At 40.2% G+C, this 25,456-nt stretch overlaps 2 protein-coding genes across 2 annotated transcripts; both read left to right on the top strand.

Moving 5' to 3' along the window:
* The first annotated feature begins 1,005 nt into the window (after window positions 1-1,005).
* Window positions 1,006-8,314, top strand: LOC124120905 (platelet binding protein GspB-like). The gene is made up of 6 exons (XM_048391235.1): window positions 1,006-1,080; window positions 3,482-3,880; window positions 5,720-6,070; window positions 6,763-7,038; window positions 7,730-7,802; window positions 8,029-8,314. Exons 1-6 carry the CDS (start codon window positions 1,026-1,028, stop codon window positions 8,174-8,176), a joined length of 1,302 nt encoding a protein of 433 aa, XP_048247192.1. The 5' UTR covers window positions 1,006-1,025; the 3' UTR covers window positions 8,177-8,314.
* A 3,289-nt stretch (window positions 8,315-11,603) lies between these two features.
* On the top strand, window positions 11,604-24,400 carry LOC124125038. The gene is made up of 8 exons (XM_048391233.1): window positions 11,604-11,724; window positions 12,395-12,466; window positions 13,128-13,523; window positions 15,019-15,369; window positions 17,004-17,369; window positions 21,965-22,042; window positions 23,023-23,110; window positions 24,053-24,400. The coding sequence occupies exons 1-8, from the start codon at window positions 11,652-11,654 to the stop codon at window positions 24,111-24,113; spliced, it is 1,485 nt and encodes a 494-aa protein (XP_048247190.1). The 5' UTR covers window positions 11,604-11,651; the 3' UTR covers window positions 24,114-24,400.
* The last annotated feature ends 1,056 nt before the right edge of the window (window positions 24,401-25,456 follow it).

Raw genomic sequence — 25,456 nt, forward strand, 5'->3', positions numbered from 1 at the left:
TGTAAACTATTCCCAAAGCTATGTTAGTGGTGTTCTTGGTATTGCTATTCAGCTAAATTTCAAATGCAAATAATAAAATCAACAGAACGAGCTCATATCGTTACAATACATGATGAAATTAACAGGTGATCTGAAAACCTTGGTATTTCATGTTTATGATTATTGCAAGTCGGAGGGGCTGCATAGATAAAGTTGAGACCGGACTTAAAGCTTCATATTCAAAAGAGATGGTTTAGATCATGCAACTGTCGGTCAAATTATTATTTCAGTTGATAGTGACAATGAAATATTTCAGAATAGACGTTTTGAGACTACCCCTGTGTTCCTCGACCCCATTGTAACACCAGGCATTGAAACAATTACAATTACATGACCGTGTGTTAAACAACTGTTTTGCTTCATGACATTGTCTGAAATTATGGTGACGAGTTGGTATCATTTAATAAATAACTTAAATGCAATTATTGATAAATTGTTGCTTTCGGATGTATATTTAATTTGCATTCCATCGGTAAGATTTTGCAGCAAACGGACTATACCTAAAGTGTACATGTATGCGTCAGTGAATATGTTTTTGTTTTATGTTTTGCGATATGGGGTCATGACTAAGTTTTAGGCGTCCATCTATAGTTTTCACAGCAATTTTGCTCTTTACTCCAACTGGAATCTGTTTCTGAGGGTAATTTAGACTGGTCGTTCTTGCATATACAATTTTTTTACAGGAAAACAGTTTTGATAATTTATTACCATTTGACTCATGTGACTTTTCCGAGTGTTGATGTGTAATCTAGACCGGCACGTGACATATAATAGAATGTGAAACCCCGATATACGTTTTAAAATTTGGATGAAACATAATTCCAGCAGCTTTTGTATTCTACTGAACAGAGCCAGTGTATCATGCAACTAAATTATAAACTTCGGCGTTGTCACTCTCAATATTTGTGTGTGTTTTTAGCGGCGTTATTAAAGTCAATGTTTTTTATGATCGTATAGACCCTGATACCGACCTAGACCACACCAACATGTGGAGGAAGCGGCAAGGATCCATCTTTCTGCTGACATGGATTATACTTCAAGGTACCTTGTGGTAATGTTTATGAAGGAATCATGGAATCTATTGTGTACGAAGTCAGTGCTCTAAACGTTGAGATGATTGGTTGACGGAGTTTATCAAAATGTTACATTTATCACGTTCATCCTGAATAAGATGACAGTCTTATGTAAAGCTAAATGTAGATTGAACTTGTAGATAGAACACTGGATATTAAACATGGGCAGATATTAACAACCGAATGAAATATATAAAGGGTTGCCCAGTTGGAGTTTCTGGGATATAAAGTAATTTTTGGTAGGAAATGGTTGGCATTTGGAGATACAATGATACAATGCAATAGATGGTAAATAACATAGTTTGCAAAATGCATCTTCTATGTCCTTTATGGATGTCATTTACCTGTATAAGAATCAGAGATGTCGGCAGAAGGAAACACTTCTCAAATATCTAGAGCTGTTGTAAATGTTGGTGGTATTATCCTGTGCGACATTTTTCGAACTGGTAAACATGATGATGTTTTTAAGCAACTTCCTGTAAAGTTGTAAGGCATATGGCCCAAAAGGCAACAGGGACATGTCGACGCTTTACATTTGTCAGCCATGGTTAGATGTGAGAATTATCCATTTTGATAAATGTTGTGGTAAGATAGGCAACATATTCATAAAAAAAGCTCCGATTAGGTTGTGGTATTAATCTGTGAAGTGCATAAGGTGACGCGAGTGAAGTAAATTGCTATAAAAAGAAACGTGTTTGTGTAGCAAATACAGCTCCACACTATATTTTATGATTATTTTCGGTGTTTACTTAATTCAAATCGACAGCCATGTCAGGGCATTGTCGACCCAAACCAATTCAATCCTTTTTGTCAGGATGAATGTACGTTCGGATCCAAATGCAGTAGCACCTTCTAATCTACATGTTACATGGCACTGCATGGTATGTGTATCTCCCAAATAGCTAGCAACTGCACTAGCCTACTCCGGACATTGGTTCCGGACACAAATCGACAATGACTTTGGTTTCTGCACGGCTGACATACACGTTGATCTCATTGGTGCTGGGGTCACCGGACAATGTCCTTAGCTATGTTCTGGCTTAACAGGGAAGGGCAGCTGATAAACCACAACAATTTTAGTTTTTCATGTCTTCGATAGGAGCTCTCATCAAGTTCTGTACTGACATGATTATTGAGATCTATATTCAAGATGCGATTCATTTACAAGCATAATTCCGTATTTGGCTCAAACCATATAAAATTTAGGTTAGAAGATGTCGATACTGTGTTAAAAACAACTTACCCCTCGAAAGACGTGGTGAGTTTCACACTATAATTATGGATATTTAAAAAAAAATGAAATACCATAGTGGAAAATCAATTACAGGTTGATATCAGAGAGTTATTTGAAATTCGTAAAATCGATATTTATTAATATCCCCTGCATATACTAAATAAACTATCTAAAACATTTCATTATTACATTAGTCAGGATGTACACGCCTCGTGGGGACCTGGGTCAGAATAAGTCCCTAGGACTCACTGCGTGCTGTTAGAGGCGACGGAGATGTAACGGTGGTGAGGATTCGTGGTTTGGTTTGTCTGCATGTCATCGTGCTCCGACAAAGTGGAATGTAGCAAATAATCTCAGCCACTTGATTATTTACAGACCGCCGGGCGAAAGCTTGACTATTCCAGATTGTGGCATTTAAAAAAACTCACTCACTCATTTAGAAACAGACATAAAGAGCATCCTCGTTAACTCTATGTCTATGAGGGGGTGGGGCAGGGGTGACACCGTACCTTGCCGTTGTGTCCCTTACCCGTTTGTCGGGGACTTGAATCCCAAGATTATTATCCTTGGCCTTTCCACTGCAAAGTTAATTTGTTTTAGCAGACACTGATGCCATGAGTGTCACGGTATAGCCAATTACAAGTGAGTGAATGTTACAGTCATCAATATCGAGTTGCAAGTAACATTTCTGTGAATGAATTATGCTATGGTACAAGTTACGGAAATTGCAACCTACAATTCTTTGAATGTACCAAGTTTGCGTTTTCTCAATTGGGATAAACATAATGTAAAACGATAAACATAAAAGGTATATGGTTTTGCAAACTTTGTTGTCAGAGTGTATGTGCAGTTTCTGCTCCATGGGGCTAGGTATAGTGAGTTGACGAGGTATGGATGCAGCAAACGTTATTCGGTTGTCTAGATCTCTTATTGTATGTAACGATCCACTACCGTAAATGCCATCTTAATGAGCAGGCACTGAGTTGACGATGGATGGATGTGCCAAACGATCCACTACCGCAAACTAGTCTTCAGTCTCAATCTTTCTCTCGTCACTGCATGGCTGAAATATTGTCAACGTGACGTTAAGTTTTAATTCACTCACACTTTAGCCTCAATCAATTTGCATTCGCAGTTCTATGTACAGCTGTCTCTGGCCTGAGACACAAGACTGCCTGTTACAACTTCATGTTGATGGTCGATCCTCCGTGTGCCGCCACAGAGATGCTTCTTCCTACCATGTTTACACTCGGGGTGTCCTCTGACGTCACATGTCACAGTGAAATAACTGGAACAAGCTTAAGACAGAAGGGAGTAGACGAAATCAGACGGTGCTGTCAACAGAGTGAGAATGATACAGTGACAGATTACTGCCTTCATGCCATGAAGAACCAACTCCCGGATCACTACTACCTGGACTTTGTGAATAGATGCACGGCTGCTACAAGATGTCAGCTGTCTTCACCTGGTGGAGGTTTGGTGAAGCATACTGCTGGAGAAGACTATGTAACATTCACGTTTGAATGTGTGCACAGTGAGTAGTGTCCATTATAAATTAATGTTTCAGCTACGCATATATATGTCATTTATAATTAGACAGGAAATAAGCCAACGCCGACTGAGTTCAGATATAACGACAGGACTTTTTATGAGCTTTACGTGCATGTTATGATAGCCCGTATAGCCTGTAAGTCAGTTGTTTGAACCCATTGTACATACACGTAGTGTTCGTGTAGTGTTTAACGCCGCACTCAGCAATATTTCAGCTATTTGATGGCGGCCTGTAAATAATCGAGTCTGGAACAGACCGTGCAGTGATCGAATTTGTGATCAACGATCCACGCCGTCAGAGTAGAGGACACACAATCAAACACGTCACCGAGCCAGATCATCCGCATCTCACGACCAGCTCAGGTTGCTGGGGACCTAATACTGACAGAGGCAAATCCCCCATCTTGTCATGCAGTACACATGCAGCCAGGCGAAAGTCTTATTGTCTGTTTGTTGCCAATTCTTTCATTGCTGCAAGTTCATGGACTATATTCAAATCTTACTCCTTATACATGTCACACGTCACGTATTTCAGGGTAGAGATGTTTGTGGCCAGTCATAACACAGATTGTTAATTTGCAACCTCAAACAACTACCACAAGTCTTTCATAAAGTGGTTTATCCATTTCACAGCTACTTTGAAGGAGATGGAGGCATGGCTATTTATATCTCCTAATGCGCTGTAAATGTAACCATGTTCGATTAACGTCCGATTAGAAACTTGAATTACTTTATCTTTAAACATAATTATTATGATATATTTTCGAATTCCACACATTTTCACATGTTAATGCTTTTAAACATTTTATTTCATAATGTCTTGAAACTCAGAGAAAGTCTAAACAGATCTACAAACATTTATTGACAACCGATTATTTCCTGACGAGTTCGTACCTTGTTAACTGAATCATATTGTTTGGTATTTTGCCGCCCTATAATTATACTAGTCCTTTCATTGATAAATAATCCAAGCTTCTGTCATCAGCAAACCCTGCAGTTATTAAAGGTGTATATATATATCTAAAAAGAAACATACCCAGATAGGCACCTTATTGTTCAGCGCACTTAACATATATCAGCGCGCTGTGTACATGTTTGTATATGCAGCACTATGTGGCCTCAAATGCAAATATGATAAACTTGTCATAAAACTTGTCAAACTTGTCACTTTGGTATCAACTAACTCCCCGCTGAAGTTAATACGTGCTAAATATTGACAAATAATTGAAGGCGACCATGTCATCAATCTCTCTAAAATAACAACAACGATCCTATGTCCACTGTTTGGTGATCGAAAAGTGAACTCGCGAAGTAACAGAGATCAGTGAAGCTCCGGATTTCTTTTTTTATTATTTCCATGGAATGCTGAGAGTTTTAGGGCGCCTCTTTCTGAATTGTTCAGTTCCGATTGATGTTTATTGTATTTCTGACCGTCACAAGCAACAGCGATTTTTATTTGGTAGTCGTGTGCTCGCTCGCTGTCCACTCCACACTGCGACTTATGCTATGTCTATATCCAATCAGCTGCTTGGCGCATGTCATTTCCACTGACTTAGCTGACTCGCCGGGATTTTACTGAAATACTGTTTAAAGCTGCCTTACACTCACTCACTCAGGCTTGAAAGGGAAGAGGAATATAAATATATTGTTCCATATATTGCATTGTGTAAGAAACATCATCCGTTCCTTTCTTTCTTTGATGTGTTTTTTAAATCATGTGGACAATGGATATTGTTTTGAATACCAATTTACATCGAATACTAGTACACGACGGTCGTGTAAGAAGTATACCCAACTTTAATGACTTGGCCAACCTTTTCAGAGGACACTGTGCTGCACATCCAACATGATTCTACACTCACAGGACAGGAGGTGTACCTGTACAACGACCAACATGATGGGATGGCCCATGCTAACTGTCTTGCATACTCTCATGAGTGTGACTCCCATGTCATAATACAACTTGCTGCAACCCGAGTTGTGTCTGCCGCCTGCAGTGTGGACTTCACTGATGGGGATGTGTCAACCAGGGTGGAATGTAAGAACCCACCTGCATCAAGAAACTGTTCCAGCGTAATGTTTGAGAGCAAGTCGAACTATGTTAACATGTCAATATTCATTACAGTCGATCCTGGACGTCAAGAAAAAGAATTTCTGTGGATACGAGCAAAAGGTAAGAGGCAAATTAATGAAAAACACCTTGATTATTTGTAAGATATGTGCTAAAAATATTAAAATGTTGCGACTATTTCTTTTAAAATAAGTGTACACTGCTGTGAAAATGTTTCTTCTGACACTTATGCGTCATATCCATAAATAAGTATCATATCAGTGGCAAAATACTTGTGGGGTGTATTCTGAATCCTCGTACACCATATATCAAAATGTCGCAGGGTCGGCTTCCAGTCGTCCCAGACAAGTATTCGAAGACGGAGTTTCAATAAAATGTCTTTATTGCCTGTTACATGCAACAGAAATGTTTTTATTGCTGTCGGCCATCCTACAAGGGTGACAACTGACAGTTCATATTTTGATTGGAAAGAATGTCATCAGCTGTCTAATAATTCAAATTTTCTCAAAGTTGTTTTAAAGTCAGATGGATGAAAACAAGCCTTGTGTTGGACTTGTATCACGTCTTCTTCAACGATGAAACTATGCCTGGACACCGAAGATCATTTAACTCGATCGAATGCTAATGTATTTACAAAAGCCCCATGAGCCCTTTTCATCACAGGAAAAAATACCCTTATCAATGACAGTTGGTGCGCACATATAAACGTACATGGTTACTGCATGAGGGGCTGAATATTGTACATGATCCCAGGTATTGTCACAATGTCATAAACTCAAATCCCTTATTTGTAGCGGATACAGGTGAGAATGTTACCGTCGTCTGTGGAGCCAACATACCTTCAGATGTGTCACTGAACTGCCCAACGTCTGTATCAAATACTCTATCAACTACTTCAATGTTAACACCAACTACTTTAACGTCTTCATCAACTACTACAACGTCTGCATCAACTACTACGACATCAACTACCTCAACTACAACTACTAATGTTGCTGCTACCACTGCCACTACTACTACACAGACCTCCAATAATGCCTCCAGGAAACACACACCGGTAGCGGTTACATGTATGTTCCCCTTAGAATCCTAATTTCGTGACCCTGAACACAGCCAATAATTCTTGGACATAACCAGAACATTAGTCCATAAGCACGAACCTACGAAGTTGATATACTCGATTAAATATTCCTGCCAGTTGTATTCAGAGTCAGAAACTGTTATTGTTTTTATCATTTATCTGATATTGCTTGACATTCAGGTAACATCATTTGTAATTTGTGCTTGTCGTGAAAGGCGAGTGTTTATTTGTTTGACATGTGTACAACTCATGAACACAGGTGAACACGGCAGGTGACTGGTTGTTTGCAAGCCAGTGGTTCGGCAGTCATACAATTCAAACTCTCCCCTGACACTACAGCTGCAGAGTGACTCCAGAAACCCAACAACTATACCAAACAACAACAATAACCCATTATCGTTGTCATATTGAGAGATCCGTGAAGATACGGGTTCGAATCGGTCTTCAGCAACCCATGCTTGCCGTAAAAGACTCGCTGACTTGGTTGATGATGCAGGGCATCGTATCCCATTTGCGTGGATTGATGCTCATGATGTCAATCAGTGGTTTGTCTGGTCCAGACTCAATTACTTTCCGACGGCTGCCATATAGCTAGAATATTGCTGGGTACGGCGTTAAACAACAAACAGACACATATATTGGAAGATAATGATATGGTGTTTTTTTATCTTCTTGTACAGGTGTGCCCATAGCACTAGGCGTATCCGTGGCTGTTCTGATCGTTGGCTTTGTTTCGGGTTGGATAATGTCGAGGTAAATTCTGTTATTTCTTTTATTTGGTATATCAGAAAATGACATCAGTATCCAACATAATATAAATATTTATTGAATTCTGTTTTTTATTCTGGGTATAAGCAACAATTTACAAACGTTTCAACTTATATATATTACGATTAATTTTGTTAACGTTGCTCTACCTGACCAGCCTTGTGCTTACGATGTTGAATATATAGCTATAGTGGAAACCTTTATTTCACAGGTGTTTCTATCAACGGAAGACAAGGAAGAATGGTGCAGATGTTTACAACACAACCTCTACTATGGAAGAAGAACATACGTACACTACAGTCCGACCTACCAGCGCGCCAACATATGCTAACACCTCCTATGAATATTACAATCAATAAAATATGAGCATAATATTACAGATACATATTCCTGTTCCTTTTGGTTGGTGTTTTCACTTCTGAATGACGATTGTATAGCTTAGTTGCTGATATTGATTTACAGAGTTGCAGAAGTAAATTCATTGAGTTACCCGTAATGTCAATTTATCATCCAAAACTGGCTCCCACAGGAGATATCGCTTGGGTGAGATCAAGCGATATCTACACTGTAGATATCGCTGCAATGAAATTGCATCACAATGCTTTCCAGACCATTGTGACTTCATTGGTTACCATGACGTCACAATCAAATGACATCACTAATGGCTCTGCTACTGAAGCTGTTAGCAGGACTTTTTACACTTAAGACACTGCTTATTACTGTCTACAAACTGAAAACGTTGGAAGAATGATGTTGGATGATAAATAAAATCTCACCCTCGTGTCTTTTGATATCAAATATACCAACACTCGTTGATAAAAGTGGAAAAAATCCTCGGCAAGCCCCGGAGTTTTCCCACTTTTATCAACTCGTGTCGATATGTTTGATATCAAAAGACACTCGGGTGAGATTCTCTATATCCCCACCGTATGGACACAAGAGCGGACCCACATTCAAGTAAATAACGTCAGAAATTTTAGAGCTTCTTCGAATTTGGTTGTTAGTTTTGATTAGGTACTCTTTAAATTAAAATATCGTGATATATATTCTCTTAAACTGCATGTAAGAACTCTTTCGTACATCATTCAAACTGACGGCAAACTCTGTACCAAGCTGAAGGACAAGAGGCATTCTTTCGGTTTTCCCATCGTGAATTTCCCCTTCGGTTTTAAGGAAGACATTCAGAAGAATTTACTTAATAACACATTGCTTGTCAACATGGTGCGCGATGCTATCCCATACTGCGGCCTTTACAGAGAGTTGTCACACCTCCCTACTCACTGGCACTTACTTCAATGGATCGGGTGGTGACTTGTTTGACAGCCTGGCATCACTTCATGTCATCACTGATCCATTCATATACATGTACCCAATGGAATCTGTTTCGGTAGATAATCGAGACTGGTTATTCTCTGGCGTAGACATTTTGAAACTAGAGAAATAGAAATAAATTTACTCAACCTACACTCTTCGTGTATGTCTTCACTATATCTGCATACAATCGTCATGATGTTTGAGGAATGTTGGTTGAGCGTTTCTGACCAGCCGTATGATGCTTGGGCTGTCCCACAATCACGACGTGCACCTACAACTATATATCGCTAGGCTGTTGATTGTCAGCGTAGATTGTTACGAAACCCGAAGAGTCGACACAGGATTTCAATATGTTATTAGGGCCATTTACTCTTGTATGTACACGTCACTCACCTAAGAGCAAGTTAGGTAAGGACAAGATATATGGATAAACAACTTCGTTATCATCACTAGCTTGATAACGGTGTTAGAACCTAAATCGAAACGTCGCTCCTAATTGTAATAGACTCGTGAAGATTCCGGGGTAGCGACTAACGGGATCGGGTGGTCAGGCTCGCTGACTTGGTTGATGCATGTCATCAATCCCAATTGCGTGGATCGATGCTCATGATATTAATCACTGGATTGTCCAGACTCGATTATTTACAGACCGCCGTCATATAGCTGGAATATTGCTGAGTGCGGCGTTAAACAACAAACCAACCATAATTGTAATAAAGAAGTTGTTCATCTATATATCGTTTCCTTACTTAGTACTCCAACTTCTAAATGCCTCTGAGAGAAGTTAAGAGCAAGTTGTGTCTAATGACAGAATCGGCCTATATATAGTCTTCCATCCCTTACGCTATCAGTATACTGTGTCTGAGTGGGGTATTCATGTTAAACTGCGGCATGGTATCTCAGTGTGCTAGCACTATAAATCGGCATCAGTCCGGACTAGTACAAGGAGCCATACAAACACACACTCGCATATGCACGTCGCTATATAAGTGCAATAATCTTGGACGCGACGTTAACCCCAATTTCACCTCGCCTCACCCCCCTTCTCTTACATTTATCTAAACGATGCACAAATAACTCTCGTCGTTGTACAGATGCGTTGTCTGATGCGGGGTCGGTATCAAATGTCCGATACTGGCTACAAAAACCAACAAAGTATATTAGTAACATTCTACAAGACCAGTGTCTGCTGCAATTTCGTGCCCTCCCAAAAAGTTTAATAAATTCGTGAAGAGATTGATGTCCACGGATATTTAGGATATGTAAAAACAAATGTACATAAAAGTACAGAAGGTAATGGAGGAGAAAAGTTGAATTAGTTGTTAATCGGGACTGATTGTTCTCAACAGGTGGCCTGTGCACAGGCTGTGCCCGTCGTTAAGATATTGCATATATAATACGAACTTGCGTCACTGATTGTATTTTAGTGAGGTACTGTAAACTGAAGAATATCAAATGTTGTCATATAATGCGTATACTTCCATATACCCACCTAATTCAAATGTAGGTCCTGTCAGTGTGAAGCGTTATACAGTTGAAAACCTACCGCCAAGTATTGATAATGAATAGCATGAGCTCAAATAATACCTGCCAAAACACATATTTTGTGAAATATTGTTGAAGACTTGCGCTTTAGTGTATTATGGCGTGTCAGCTTGATGTTGGAAGGGATGCATGTCTTTGGCGTTTACCACCCTGTGAAACCCACGAGTACGGGTATGATGCTGACAAACTCGCAAACCAAGGAACATAATCTGTACAAAACTGGGAGTCGAACCCAGGATCATAGGTTCCAGGCATAACTAAGGGACGCAACCTTGCACAGCGATTTATGGCGGCTTAGACCACTCGGTCATCCTTGCTCCCAGGCCCGTAAACAAGTTAACAAATCTTGATGAAATATTAGTTAATAAGATTTGAAATTTATACTTATATGACGGTTAGCACTGGACGTGAATTTGTAGTCTCATGCAGTAAACATGATTGATTGACATCAATTAAAGTTTATTTGTATAATTACGCCGCTACATGAACTAGTTGCTGAGCCTGACCACCCGATCCATTTAGTATATTCTTAACATAGGTTGCTCAAATACCTGTACCTGTGCATTCCCTCAGCACATGTAGAACAAATAGCATGTATTCCAATGACACGAAACTCGGAAAAAATCACTGTCCACATAAAAGGCATTTATACAAGCCTGATGGTGAAACATTACTTGAATGTACTTCCGTAATGTTAAATCTCTGGAGTGTAAAAATGCTATTTAAATGTGCTGTTGAAGATTGAAAGTCTTGAATGTAATATTATCTATTTTATGATTATTAAGACATGTATTAGTATCAGTGTTATTATTAAACTTACTTTAGTATTTGGCACACCTTAAACTGAGACAACTGGGCCCCACCACAAGATAGCTTAACAATTAAAATTGACACAGTTTAGAGCTGCTGATAAGATAACAGCTGCATGTGCAACGCCTTCTGCGCTTTTAACAAGGATGTAATGGCGTTCACTGCATGACATTGTCTGTGTGTCAGCTATTTATGGTGAAGTTGGACATATGTGGCTCATCTGGTAATACATTCAGAGGTAGGTACGTTGTTACATTCAGACACTGCCAAAACAATGATTGAAACATGTCATGTGAACTCATCAATAGGCAGTCGGTAGTGAGTTACGTTGGACATATGTTGGGTGTCCTCAGCTCACGTTACCTCACAGACACACCTTAGTATTTCATGGATTAAATGCACCCATCAGGTCCCCAAAAGGGTGGTTTCCATCAGCTGTATATCGGGTACTTACTTTTGACCAAAAATACACCCGGGTATGCGTCAGTGAACATGTTTGTTTTATGTACACACACGTGACGGTATTGTTCGTCATGTTTTGTGATATATCTCATCCGACGTTTCCTTGACCTAATGTGTTTTCCAGAAAGGTACATGTCATGTAAAGATTGTCATCATTAAAGATGTTTTATAATTTGGTGAAACATAATCCCAACTGCTATTAAACAACTCTGTTGTAAATCTTGATCAAAGTTAGCACTGCAATTGCTATACCCTATATACTTGTGCATTCTACAAAGCAGAGCCAGTGTATCATGCAACTTAATTAAAATGTAAAGAGTTGTAATCACATCTCACTCTATATGTTTGTATCACAGAATTTTATGATCAGTAACGTGTTACCAAAGTCAATGTTTTAACCATCCTGTAGTCCCCAATAACGAACACCTGAACGAATGTTTCTCCAGACCTAAACCACAACAGCATGTGGACGAAGTGGCACGCATCACACTCTCTGCTGATATGGATAACGCTGCAAGGTATGTTGTGATTATTTTATGACAAATGATAGCATCTTTGTGTCTGAGTGCAGTGTTATAAGAATGATATGTCTACAGTGTCATCAGTGCTATACTGTGACAGTTACATTAATTTATACAAACACCGTCTAAAGCTGGTGGTGTTTCGTTGAAGAGGTTCATCAAACTGTTACATTGATCAGGTTCAGATTCATTTATCCTCTGTAAGATGGCAGCAATATGAACAGCTAATGGTGGATTGAACTTGTAAAAATTAAAAGTAACGAAAATAATCAAAGTCCTATTAAAATATCAGGTTTGTGTTTGCATTTTCTGTTTGCAACTTACTTGAAAGTAAATATATATGGTTTTGACCTTATTATCAGTGTAGGTGCATAAGTATGCTTATTGCATGTTTCGGTGGATAATCTGCACTGGTTATTCTCCTGTATCGACAATTTTTATTTAGTGAGTTCAAGAGGTATATCGGTTGTCCAGATACCTTATTGTAGGTAACGATCCACTATCGTAAAAAACATTTATACAAGTCTTCAATAACAATTTTGCCTTCGCAGTTCTATGTCCAGCTGTATGTATGTAATCATATCATCATTTGACTTGTCGATGTGACGTTAAGTTTTAATTCACTCACTCTTTAGTCTCAATTAATTTGCATTCACAGTTCTATGTACAGCTGTCTCTGGCCTGAGACACAAGACTGCCTGTTACAATTTCCTGTTGATGGTCGATCCTCCGTGTGCCACTACAGAGATGCTTCTTCCTACCATGTTTACACTCGGGGTGTCTTCTGACGTCACATGTCACAGTGAAATAACTGGAACCAGCTTAAGACAGAAGGGTCCAGACGAAATCAGACGTTGCTGTCAACAGCGTGAGAATGATACCGTGACAGATTACTGCCTCCCTGCCATGAAGAACCAACTCCCGGGTCACAACTACCTGGACTTTGTGAACACGTGCACTGCCGCTACAAAATGTCAGCTGTCAACACCTGGTGGTACGGTGCAGCATACTGATGGTGAAGACTATGTAACATTCACGTTTGAATGTGTGCACAGTGAGTTGTGTCCGTCATAAACTTAATGTTATCAGCTTCCTATATGTCCCACAGGACACACTTTACCATTTTAGCCTACACCTGGTGTCATCACTAGTTTCAGTGATCCGTTCACATAATGTTCATCGGTACTTTGCCTATAAATATCAGTGGAACCTGGGGAGATAATCGAGACTGGTTATTCTCTGGCGTTGACGTCTCATAATTACTTGCCACTCGTGTAATGGCGTCCAGGCACTTCTACTATTCTATCTGTTGCCCATTCTTTCATTGTTGCAAGCTTTTGGACTAAATTATAACATGCCTGGTTATAATTTCATGCTTTGCGTTTCTTTATTTTGTAATTGTACAATACAGTTGTTTATACACAATAAGTCATTTCAGGGAGAGATATTTGCGGTCAGTCGTGACTCTGTTAATTTGCAACAAGAAACAACTACTATGTGGTTTATAATGTGTTCACGGTTAATTTGAAAGAGATGGAGGCATGACCCGCTCACCCTCCCGAGGCGTTGTGACTGTAACTTTCTATGTTGCATCCCTCATCCCTCTCTTGATCGATAATCATGGTTCTGATTCTCAATTTCGTCCTAGTAAGAGCCTTGTTTTGTCAGTGTCACTGAAGTAAATGTCTGTGACGTGCAGCTTGTCCTTGGGCTTCTCGCGGCTCTGATTCCATATTCGTCCTGTAATGAACCTTGTTTTGTCAGCACCACTGGCGTGTATATGAGTTTCACTGAAGAAAATGTCTGTGACGTGCATCATGTCTTTAGACTCCCTGGCCGAGTTGGCCCAGTCGTCCAAGACGCCGCAGTCAACACTGCAGAGTCGCGTCAACGAGACGTACCAGAGCCCTATAATCATGTGTAGGAATCCAAGATTGTCCTGATGGGCACGCCAGTAACCTGTGATTGTGGGTTCGAATTCCGGTTCGCCCCGATTATATTTCTAGGTTTGTCAGCACCATAACCGTTGTCGTGGGTTTCACCAAAGTGGTAAACGTCTGAGACCTGCATCATTTTGGTCTTTCCTCCGAAGTTACCGAAGTTCAGCTGACACACCGTGATATAACTTGAATACTGTTAAAAGCGGCATTATACCCAACTCACTCACTCGCTCACTCACTTATGTGTCTTGGTTTCTGTCAGCATCATACCAGTGGTCGTGTGTTCTACCAATGTGGTAGAAGTCTTTGACGTACATCAGTTTTGGTTTCCTCACAAACTAAGCTGACAAGCAATGGTTTAGTCAAATATTGTACAAAGCTGCTTTAAACTCGCCCACTCGCACTTGGAAATTGGAAAGGAAAAATAGATATATTATTCAATATATTACATCATGTTAAAAGCTTCATTTGGTCTTTATTATGTTTGATGCTATTAAAAGCATGTGGTTAATGGATATTGTATTAAATACCTATTTACATCGAATACTTGTACATCTACCATCGTGTTAGAAGTATACATAACTTTAATTTCTTGGCCAATCTTTTCAGAGGACACGGTGCTGCACATCCAACATGATTCTCCACACACAGGACAGGAGGTGTACCTGTACAACGACCAACATGACGGGATGGCCCATGCTAAATGTCTAGCATACTCTCACGAGTGTAACTCCCATGTCATAATACAACTTGCTGCAACCCGAGTTGTGTCTCCCGCCTGCAGTGTGGACTTCACTGATGGGGATGTGTCAACCAAGGTGGACTGTAAGAACCCACCTGCATCAAGAAACTGTTCCAGCGCAATGTTTGAGAGCAAGTCCAACTATGTTAACATGTCAATATTCATGACAGTCGATCCTGGGCGTCAAGAAAAAGAATTTCTGTGGCTGCTGGCGAAAGGTAAGTGATTAATAATTATATTTGTCCCTATGTGTTGCTAAACTTGGAAATGTGACTAAAATTCTTGCGGAAAATGTTCCTTGATGGCAATTTGACGTCTGACGTCTGCTCTGTCGTCGTGCCATGTTGCATTTTTATTATATCTTGAGTGTTAAACTAGGCATTATGGACAAACACAATTACAATTACTAGGATATATTGTTTGTGATCTTTATTCATATACCAAGGAGTAAAACCTACCTGTAACTTTCACCAAGTCAAAATACTTAAGCTTGAGTTGCCGAGTATCGTTTTGTTGAAGAACAGCATTATAATCATAAAAGTGCTACCTTTTCTATCGTCACACCTCTCCCTCAGAGCATTCAGTATTTCAGTGAACAAATGCATGCAGTCGACACGTGTGACTCGGTCTCAGAGTGAACGTTACTTTGCAACTGCTGCTGGATGAACCTGCTGTCAACATGGCTTCACTCGTCACAAACATATAAATACGGATCATATTAATCATAAAGTGGTCCGCCAAAATGTAAAATAATTAATAAAATAACACTTAGTGCTTTCAATTTCCCCCAATGGTACCTACCGGTTCTTTTGCTTAGGTTTATTCCTTTGAAAAATTGTCAGATAATTGTACCATTGCAAAAATATTTATTTCAATGTTTTGTGTAAAGAATCTTTTGAAAAAGAAATATGTTTCCATACTTATTCACTGCTGCATCTCCCTCTCACTCCTGGTGCTTTTACATAGATAAAGAGGGGTATGTTTCAAGAAAAAACACGCCAAACTTCTTTGTTCAGCACCGGAACCCACATTATGTTTATCTCCGTCCTGCAGAGTGAACGCGAACATGTTTGTGATAGCAGTATGGATACCAATTTGTTGTGTGGGCTAAACGGGGGAACGGGTGGCCCAGACGTCTAAGGCGCCGCGATTTGCTGAGCAGTGTTGCGTACCTTTGGGCACGCCAGAAACCTATGATTGTGGGTTCGAATCCCGGTTCGCCCCGATGAGGTTTCTAGGTTTGTCAGCACCATACCTGTACTCGTGGGTTTCATCGAAGTGGTAAACGTCTGAGACCTGCGGGCTTTCCTTCCACATTAAGCTGACTCGCCGCGATATAACTGTAATACTGTTAAAAGCGGTGTTTCACTCAACTCACTCAGTTACTGTGTAGGCTAAAAGTTCCAATGGATCAGTGACAGTCCGCAGGTGTCTCCGCATATATATATTCACGGTGTACTTCTCAATAAAATAGTTCAATTTCTCCTATGAGAGGTAGTAGAACCAGCCAAAAGCCTAGCGGAAATATCAAGTAAACATTATTTAACCACCTCCCAGAGCAGTGAATCGATCCTTGCAGTGTGGAGTTCTAAAGTACACGCCACTATTATGACGTCATAATGTTCAAGAGACAGGAAGTAAAAGCATCTCAGCGCAGGAAGTTTACAGAAACACAAAATGATGTCAATGTTTCCAACTTTTCAGTCGTTTGTCGTTTCGTTTCGTACATAAACTGACGCTGGTGGCGATACTCCGTGTGTTAGTGTTAACACTGTCTGTCTGATTTATTTCATGAACTGGTGTGGATGTGCATGAGTATATGTGGTATTATTCAATAATCATTTTGTTGCAGCGGATACAGGTAAGAATGTTACCGTCGTCTGTGGAGCCACCATTCCTGCAGATGTGTCACTGAACTGCCCAACGCCTGCATCAATTACTACGACATCAACTACTTCAACTACAACTACACAAACAGTGACGTCCAATAACGCCTCCAGCAACCACGCACAGATAGCGGTGACATCATCACCTGGTCAACCACAGACACAACCTTCAAAATCAACGGCAGCAGGGACAACGATGCACAGCAATGACTCTACCACGCTATCGTTGTCCAGTGTGAACGGCTTTTCCTCCGTCATCACTCCCCGCCATCCCGATCCAAACTCTCCCACAACACTCGCGCAGCAGAGTGGAGTCACAGAAACGACGTCAGGTACACACAGTAAATAAACTTAGAAATTCTCTCTTTTCATGAGGTTCGCTCACGTTTTCGCTAACACCTGGTGTCATAACATTTTGATAGTGATTCATAAACACATGCTTGTGATGTAGTCGGAATCGTACAATGGACGCTATTTTAGGCAAATATTTGTTAGGATAAAGGAAATGGTTTTGTCGCTTTATGTATGTATACAACTCGTCATAAATATCGCACCACACATTTTAAAGTAAAAGTAGAAAAGATAATTTTCGGTTTTTTAAACTACAAGTACATATTTCATATACTACACCATCTGTGAACATAATATCACAAACACACCCTGTTCCAAGCTGCACGTGCATGCTTGCGTTGAGCATGCTTGTACCGGGGGTCCGTTTGCTAAAAATGCAGTATGCACACAGCCTCTTTTGGCGTATGTTATGTTGGCAGACACAGCTAAAATTTGGTTTTAGGCATAAATTAAGCTTTATTTTGACCAACCAGTGAAGTGCCCAAGCGTCCAGTGCCTCTGAACCAAAGATGGCAAATTATTGGTGTGCACCAGACTGGTATGTCATGTCGTGCTATTGGAGCACAACTGAACATTCATCACACTGTCATCAGCTGGCTAATACGTAAGAATACTGCTTCCGGTGTAGTGAAGGATGCACCGAGGTCTTGACGTCCCAGAAAAACCAATGACAAGGAAGATCGTGCTCTCGTACGCCAAGCCAGACGAAGCCCAAAGTCTACTTGTACACAGCTGCGACATTGATGGCATCCATACAACAGAGTGTCCATCAGCACCATCAGACGACGCCTTAATTCTGCAGGATTAAGAGCAAGACGACCAATCAGACGTCCACTCCTCACAAATCAGCACCGCCATGCACATGCTCGCTGGAACCTGAGGACATGGAGAAGGATCCACTGGTCCGATGAAAGCAGATTTTTGCTGCATCATACAGAAGGGAGGGCACGAGTTTGGAGGCAGAGAGACACAGCATATGATCAGAGGAACATTCAAGCTGATGTTCCATTTGGGGGTGGATCCGTCATGGTGTGGGGGTGTTGTTCCTATGATTGTTAACTTGACCTCATCACAGTTCCCGGAACACTGAATGGGTAGAGGTACCAGAACTTGATCCTGGACGGTGCTGTTGTGCCTCATTTCGATAATCACGCTCTCGCCACACGTCCAGTCTTTATGGACGATAATGCCAGACCACATCGTGCTCGAGCTGTTTTCAGCATCTCCAACACTACGCCATTGAGACACTACCCTGGCCTGCCAGAAGTCCAGACATTAATCCTATTGAGCAATTGTGGGACATTTTGAGACGTAGGGTGAGAGCAAGGGATCCTCCAGTTCATAACCTTCAGGAATTGACCCATGCATTGCATGATGAGTGGCAGCAGATCCCCCAACAGAGATTCAGACGTCTGGTGACCAGTATATGACGGCGTGTCGAAATTGTTATCCAAGTGCGAGGCGGTTACACCAGATACTGAGTTAGCCAGTCATTGTGGACCTTACTAGTGTGTTTGACATTAATGAAATGTGAACTGTGTTGTGTGGCTGTTGTAACGACTTCGGCAGCCATACTTATTTCACCTTATTTCACGGTGATTTCAGTGAACTTTGGTTTGCTACAATCAAACCCTCAATTAGTGCTCAAATTCGGTCTTGTGTTGTCAATTTTCTGACTGAACGCTCACATGAGGCCATATAAACAGTTTAATGTGCATTTTTAAGCACCATTTTTATGAGGTTGAAGATCCAGTTTTACTCAGTGAAAAAAAGTGGGTGGTGCGATATTTATGACGAGGTTTATATAATACATTCCAACATATTTTCGCACGTCAAGTTTTAGTGTCCGTTCCCCCACGTGCACATGGTTACGACTGTTTGGTTGTCAGCTGTACACGAATGTATATATATATATATATATGTGTGTGTGTGTGTGTGTGTGTGTGTGTGTGTGTGTGTATGTGTGGCTTTCTGTCTGCTGCTCAGGACCAGTAACTTCCTATTTTGCATCAAAATGTGGCTATGAAATGTAGATTGTGTAGTAGATGCCTAGCTTTGGCACAAACACAGTGTCTTAAGTGACATGATGGAGTGGCTTGATCCTTTTGTCTTCGTCATGCTTGTGGTTTTGACACAGAAGTCCATCCAGTACGACCAAAAATATGTAGAGGGCGTTATGGAAAATGATAAATACAAATATTCTTTGGCATAGGCCCGTATACAGCCTCAGACGTATCCAGGCCAACAGACATGATCTTGTCCTTTTTGATGAATCCAAGGAAATCATTTATATTATTGAATTGTCTGTCCCTTTTAACACTGATGTGATTGTGAAGGTTCAGGAAAAACATGGCAGTTATCCGGACTTCGCTTTCGAAATGTGATTTAAACAATATCTATTTCCAAAAACGGAATGGGATTGGTGAACAGACAAAGCCTATTTAAATACTTCTCCCTATAAAGGACATTTAACAAGGTAAACCGTACATAAAATAATAAATTTAGATTATTTGTACCTACTGTTACAAATATTATGATGCGAATATACAAGTCACACACAAATACATAAATACGAAAATACACAAATACACACATAGACACAAACCTATATCGGTACATGACCAATTCGGTGCATCCATGTACACACATGCTTGTACATCTATACCTCTACATACCTCACATACAGACAGCTATTTGATTGATGTAATCGTAAAGTAGACACATTTTAAATCTTTTAGATTTTGCAATGCACAAATGAACAGAATGTACAATAGCAAGGTTAGTATCAGAAGATGTTGTAGTATTTCCATATTAGACTGAATCCAAGTCGTATCCTATTATATAATAGTACATATTGTTCCGAAGATTGCAGTAGTTGCAACATGAAAAGAGGTCATGTCTAGGATGTTCATAATGATATCCACAGGAACAGGTAGTAGAATCATGAATATGTCTATGATATTTGTGTGCATTTAAATCACTGCATCTTAACCTGAGGCGGCAATGGAGAATTTGACAGAAACGGGTACCATAGTCTAAGTTAAAGTCAAATATTTGAGCATTTTCTGTTGTGATGATACATTTTGTGAAGCCATATACAGTACATTTTGATTGAACATTATCCGGTAATTCATTCGACATTCGCACTGTGTTGGGTAAAAATTATTTGTAGTGATTAACTGTTCTGGCATTTACAGTCTGTAGCTGTGAAGGAGTTCTTAAATTGAAACATGCGCCCACTGAGACATTCGGAGGATCAAGATTACATAGATATTCAGGGGCCAACTTATGAACCACTTTGTAAAATGTTTTTAACGTATGAGATTGCCGTCGTTTGGATAAGGGTGTAAGGTTGGTTTCAGGGTATAGAGACTCGTGACTGGTACCACGAGTAGCTCCACATATTGTTCTCAGTTTGTCTAAATTTAGCCTTTCCAATACCAACGCTTGATCTTCAGAACGGTTATCCCATACCTTGTCACAATAGTCGAATATTGGTAAAATAAATGATCAGTATAATTTCTCTAACTTTTCTGGACAGGCGGCATTGGAAAGTTCTGGAGCAGTTAATCATCGGGCTAACTTTATCGACTATATTGTCTATATGATTTGGCTAGTAGCCATCTTGCTGTTAAGTTAGACCTAGGTGTTTGTGCGATGTGACCTCTGTTATTGGAGTACTTTTCTTTTTACGAACAGGTTTTGAACTTGGATTAATTTTTGTTGAAAACATTATGTTTTCAGTGTGTGTGTCTTTCGAAATGTAGCAAGTTGTTCGACTGCCCATTGTTTTCGGTGCTTTAGATTTGGTACCGCCCACAATCTGTCGTCTTACATTGGGAGAGTATTTTAAGTGTTTAAGGTTTTATGTACGAATCACGTGTGGACAATATATGTAAACACTTGGCAGTTCATACTACTCCTGCTTGGTTGTGTGTGACATTGTTGGCCATGTTGACACTTCATTGACTTTCTTAATCTGCCTCTAGTAGTTACAAGTTACAATTTGCTACCTATTGCTGAAACAATGTCACATAGCCACATCCACTTATTGTAAGACCTCGTGGGAGACCTCTGAAGATCCGGGGTAGATCTTTAGCAACCCATGCTTGCCATAAAAGGCTACTTTGCTTATCGTAACGGGATCGGGTGGCCAGGCTCGCTGACTTGGTTGATGCATGTCAATGTATTCCAATTACGTGGATCGATGCTCATGATGTCAATCACTGGATTGTCTGGCCCAGACTCGATTATTTACAGCCTGCCGTCATATAGCTGGAATATTGCTTGGAGCAGCGTTAAAGAACAAACAAACAAACACGGTCTCCGGGGAATCCGGGTGAGAAAGGTTCAATGGAACCCGGTTGGTTGTATGAGGCGACCACGTGCGATCAGCAGGTGCGTTTTGGCTGGTTGCATGTCATACTGTACCCATGACTTTGATCGGTGCTCATGTTTTCTTTCACATATTTGTCAGGTCAAGATTTGATTATATCTCACCTGAATATGGCTGACTGCAGTGATAATCAACAGTTACACACCCACTCTAAAGATATTATATGTATCGTGTTGTCAGAGGCCACTTCACCAATGGATAAAGACATATCAACTCCAGCTGCAACAACAGAAACTGTTCCTTCAACATCAAGTAAAGGTATTCAAAGTTGGAAGTTTGATGTGAAGCTAATGCAATATTCAATACTTGCCCCCTGAGGTGATGTCCCTTGTGTGGGATCAAACATCATATCAGGAGATAACAATAACAATAGCAATAATAATGCATGCTCAAACCGCACAAAGTGATGGTGATAATACAAAATAGTACTTTCCTGACCACCCCCCGCGCTAACTTTCAGTCAGTTGCAATTGCACCAATCGCTGGCTGACGTCGGTTCCGTCTCAAACTAGAATGGCGGCTTACGGAAAGTTTGACAGGGAAAAAATAATTTCTTCACTCACGTAAATACAATAATGAGGAATTATTTTCTTATAGATGTTGTACCATTGATCAACCAGGCATAAATTTGATATTGACATTGTACTTGTGCTAGGTATTGCGCCTTTCTTACAAGATGATCATAAACGTCAACATGGTCATCTTATCAACGACTGCCTCTGTGGTCTAGTGGTAGAGCGTCCGCCCGGAGAGCGGGAGGTTTGGAGTTCGATCCCCGGCCGCGTTAAAAGATGGTACTTGTTGTTATCCTGTCGACATTAAAGGGCGAAAACAAGGACTGGTCGGCTCGGAGTCAGTATACTGTGTCTGAGTGGGGTATTCATGTTAAACTGCGGCATGGTATCTCAGTGTGTTAGCACTATAAATCGGCACCAGTCCGGGCTAGTACAAGCAGCCACACACGCACACGCACACGCACACACACACACACACACACACTGCACGACGCTATATAAGTGCAATAATCTTCGACGCGACGTGTAACTCCATTTCACCTCACCTCACATCTAATCAACAGTGTATAGGTACTTGAGAATGATATTAGATGAATAAAATGTCACTACAGCTAATTGCAAGGTGGATGAAAAAGGATCACAAAAAGTTTGACTCGTGACTCACAACGACACACATTCTAATGTAAAACTGTATGTATCTAATACTACGACATATGTTAACAGAAGCGGTTATCATCGGCAGCAGTGTGGGAGGAGTCATCATGATAGCAATCATAGTGACAATCACGGTCTGTGTCCGACGAAAGAAAAGGTAAAAGCTTTTACAATTAGAATTACCATATCGGGGAAATAACATATCCAAACATTCACTCTACATGGAGTGAGTCATGCATGAATCGTCGTGTTCTTAGATAGACATTGCCTCGCAATTCAAGTGAGTGAGTGAGTATGGTTTTACGCCACTTTTAGCAATATTCCAGCAATATCACGGCGGGGGACACCAGAAATGGGCTTCACACATTGTACCCATGTCGGGAATCGAACCCGTGTCTTCGGCGTGACGAGCGAACGCTTTAACCACTTGGCTACCCGACCGCCCCCGCAATTCAAGAGTATGTTTGTAATTGATCTTTCATCTATCGTTGATAAAATCATCATACATGGTTACTGAGATTATGCATATCAGTGAAAACACTTCTTATTTCCTATACTTCCGTTAAAAACATGATATAAAATAAGTTCAGGACGATTGTTTGTGGGTGTCAACTTCGGTATTATGAGGAACTCAACATTTCAGAGTATATGCTAACTCCCTCATCCGGTGATATGAATTTGCTACATCCTTTCACCGGATGAAGTAAGCCTATACACGTAAATGTTGTGTTCCTCAGAATAAAGTAGTTGACATCCATAAATTCTCTTTCTCATGTATATCACTTTTATGCCATTCAAAGACTTGATATATTATGTTGATATCGAATGTGTATTAGTTGTGTTTCTCAGTTTCGACATATTGCATACAACTGTCCTTGAGGCAATGAACACTCCATCATTGGTCTTTCTGGTGCCTGAATACAATCATGGTGCAATTATGGTATATTGATCGGTATGAAGTTAAATAATATATCAATCGGTTCCAAGATGAAGTATTCCAAAATTAAGGCTATGCACACGTGCTTATACAACAAGCGGAGCAATATATGTATTGCACATAAAAAGCCATCATTATACCTACTGAATTTATATTTTCTAGAAACAGTTTAGAGAAACAAATCCAACACGTGGACACAATGAAGAAAACCACTAGGATGTGAACGGTCAAACGGTGCCCGGAACTCTGTAAGTGATGGATACGTGCCTAACCCAATCTATGAAGGAACTGATGACTACAAGCTGGAGCAATTGCACAGAAAGACTAGCAGTGACATTAAAGATGGCTATGAACCAGACACGGAGTCACCTTGTGGCTTCACGCGATCAGGACCAGAACGTTTAGGCCTCAGTCTTGACAAAACCTCCCTGGTGACGCAAGGACACCTTGACTATTTTGACGACATAGTTTTTAATACAGAGCCAACTGGGGGACATTCAGAAGCGAAGAGCGATGGTAGAGTTTCAGATCTCTATGCCAAGGGGAACAAAGCACATCATGTGCATCTACACATGGGCGTATTGTCATGCATTTTTAAATTACACATGACAATGAATTAAAAAAATATGTTCTCACTGGATCTCCACAAATTGGGATGCTATTGTGCTTAAAAGCAAGGTTACAATCAACATAGGTAATTCTTTCACATCTATTATTTAATTGCTATTAAAGGTATGTTCTCCAAATATGTCGCACTTGTAAAACGTCTTATAGATTTTAGCTCAAGCTCGTATTTATCCTTTTCTGTCCACGTGTGTTGTTCATTCTGCAGTAACAGATGTTTACTTATTAGTGCATATAGTTGTCTATTGCTTGTGTTTATTGATTTTTGAGTGAAACATTTTTGCGCATTTTCCCAAACTTTGCTATTTGTGAGCTATGTTCCATTAACTATGTTGTTCATACATATCCAAAGTGCGGGTGTAATTCTTTGTGTTTTTCCCTACCATGTTAATTGTTCACCTGGAAAAAACATCGGACATCGGACATCATGTTTGTGACTGAGGCATCAAATTTGGAAATGTCCTCCACATGTCTACCATAAAAACTTTTTGGAAGCTTTACTGAGGCCTTGAATGTTGTCACCTTAATCCAGCAACTTCTGAGCAAGAGTCGTGTGACGCTCTTTGAAATCTTGGGTTGAAAGAGCATGCTCGATCGTATCTCAAGAGTTGTGAAACGTCAACACCAAAGGCTGGAGCAGCTGGAATATTGCTCAACTTGTAGGGAAAGTTGACTATTGGAAAGTTGAACTCATCACTCTTGTCATGCAGTCTGGTGGAGAGTGTTTTGTCACTCTGAATCTTTATGCATAGATCTAAACATAAAACAGATGAGGCGGTCTCACTGGTCTCCTTTTTTCTAGTTCAGGTGGGTAACTCAGTAGAAGGGAATTGGCTATTCGATTGTTATTGAACAATATGAGATCATCGATATACCTGAAGCTTAAGTTACACTTAAATATGAATAAAGTAACAGATCTACAAGAAGGGGAGCACAACTGGT

The sequence above is a fragment of the Haliotis rufescens genome, unplaced genomic scaffold, assembly GCF_023055435.1.
Source record: "Haliotis rufescens isolate VD_foot unplaced genomic scaffold, xgHalRufe1.0.p SCAF_10, whole genome shotgun sequence".
NCBI classification, from domain to species: Eukaryota; Metazoa; Mollusca; class Gastropoda; order Lepetellida; family Haliotidae; genus Haliotis; species Haliotis rufescens.

What these genes read in the sequence shown, in the direction of transcription:
- LOC124120905 (XM_048391235.1), top strand. Translation starts at nt 1,026, where the DNA reads ATGTGGAGGAAGCGGCAAGGATCCATCTTTCTGCTGACATGGATTATA. An exon ending in TCTGTGGATACGAGCAAAAG is followed by an intron (nt 6,071 to 6,762) that starts GTAAGAGGCAAA and finishes CCTTATTTGTAG; the next exon opens with CGGATACAGGTGAGAATGTT. An exon ending in CACACCGGTAGCGGTTACAT is followed by an intron (nt 7,039 to 7,729) that starts GTATGTTCCCCT and finishes CTTCTTGTACAG; the next exon opens with GTGTGCCCATAGCACTAGGC.
- LOC124125038 (XM_048391233.1), top strand. Translation starts at nt 11,652, where the DNA reads ATGACATTGTCTGTGTGTCAGCTATTTATGGTGAAGTTGGACATATGT. An exon ending in ATCTGGTAATACATTCAGAG is followed by an intron (nt 11,725 to 12,394) that starts GTAGGTACGTTG and finishes ATGTTTCTCCAG; the next exon opens with ACCTAAACCACAACAGCATG. An exon ending in CACGTTTGAATGTGTGCACA is followed by an intron (nt 13,524 to 15,018) that starts GTGAGTTGTGTC and finishes CAATCTTTTCAG; the next exon opens with AGGACACGGTGCTGCACATC.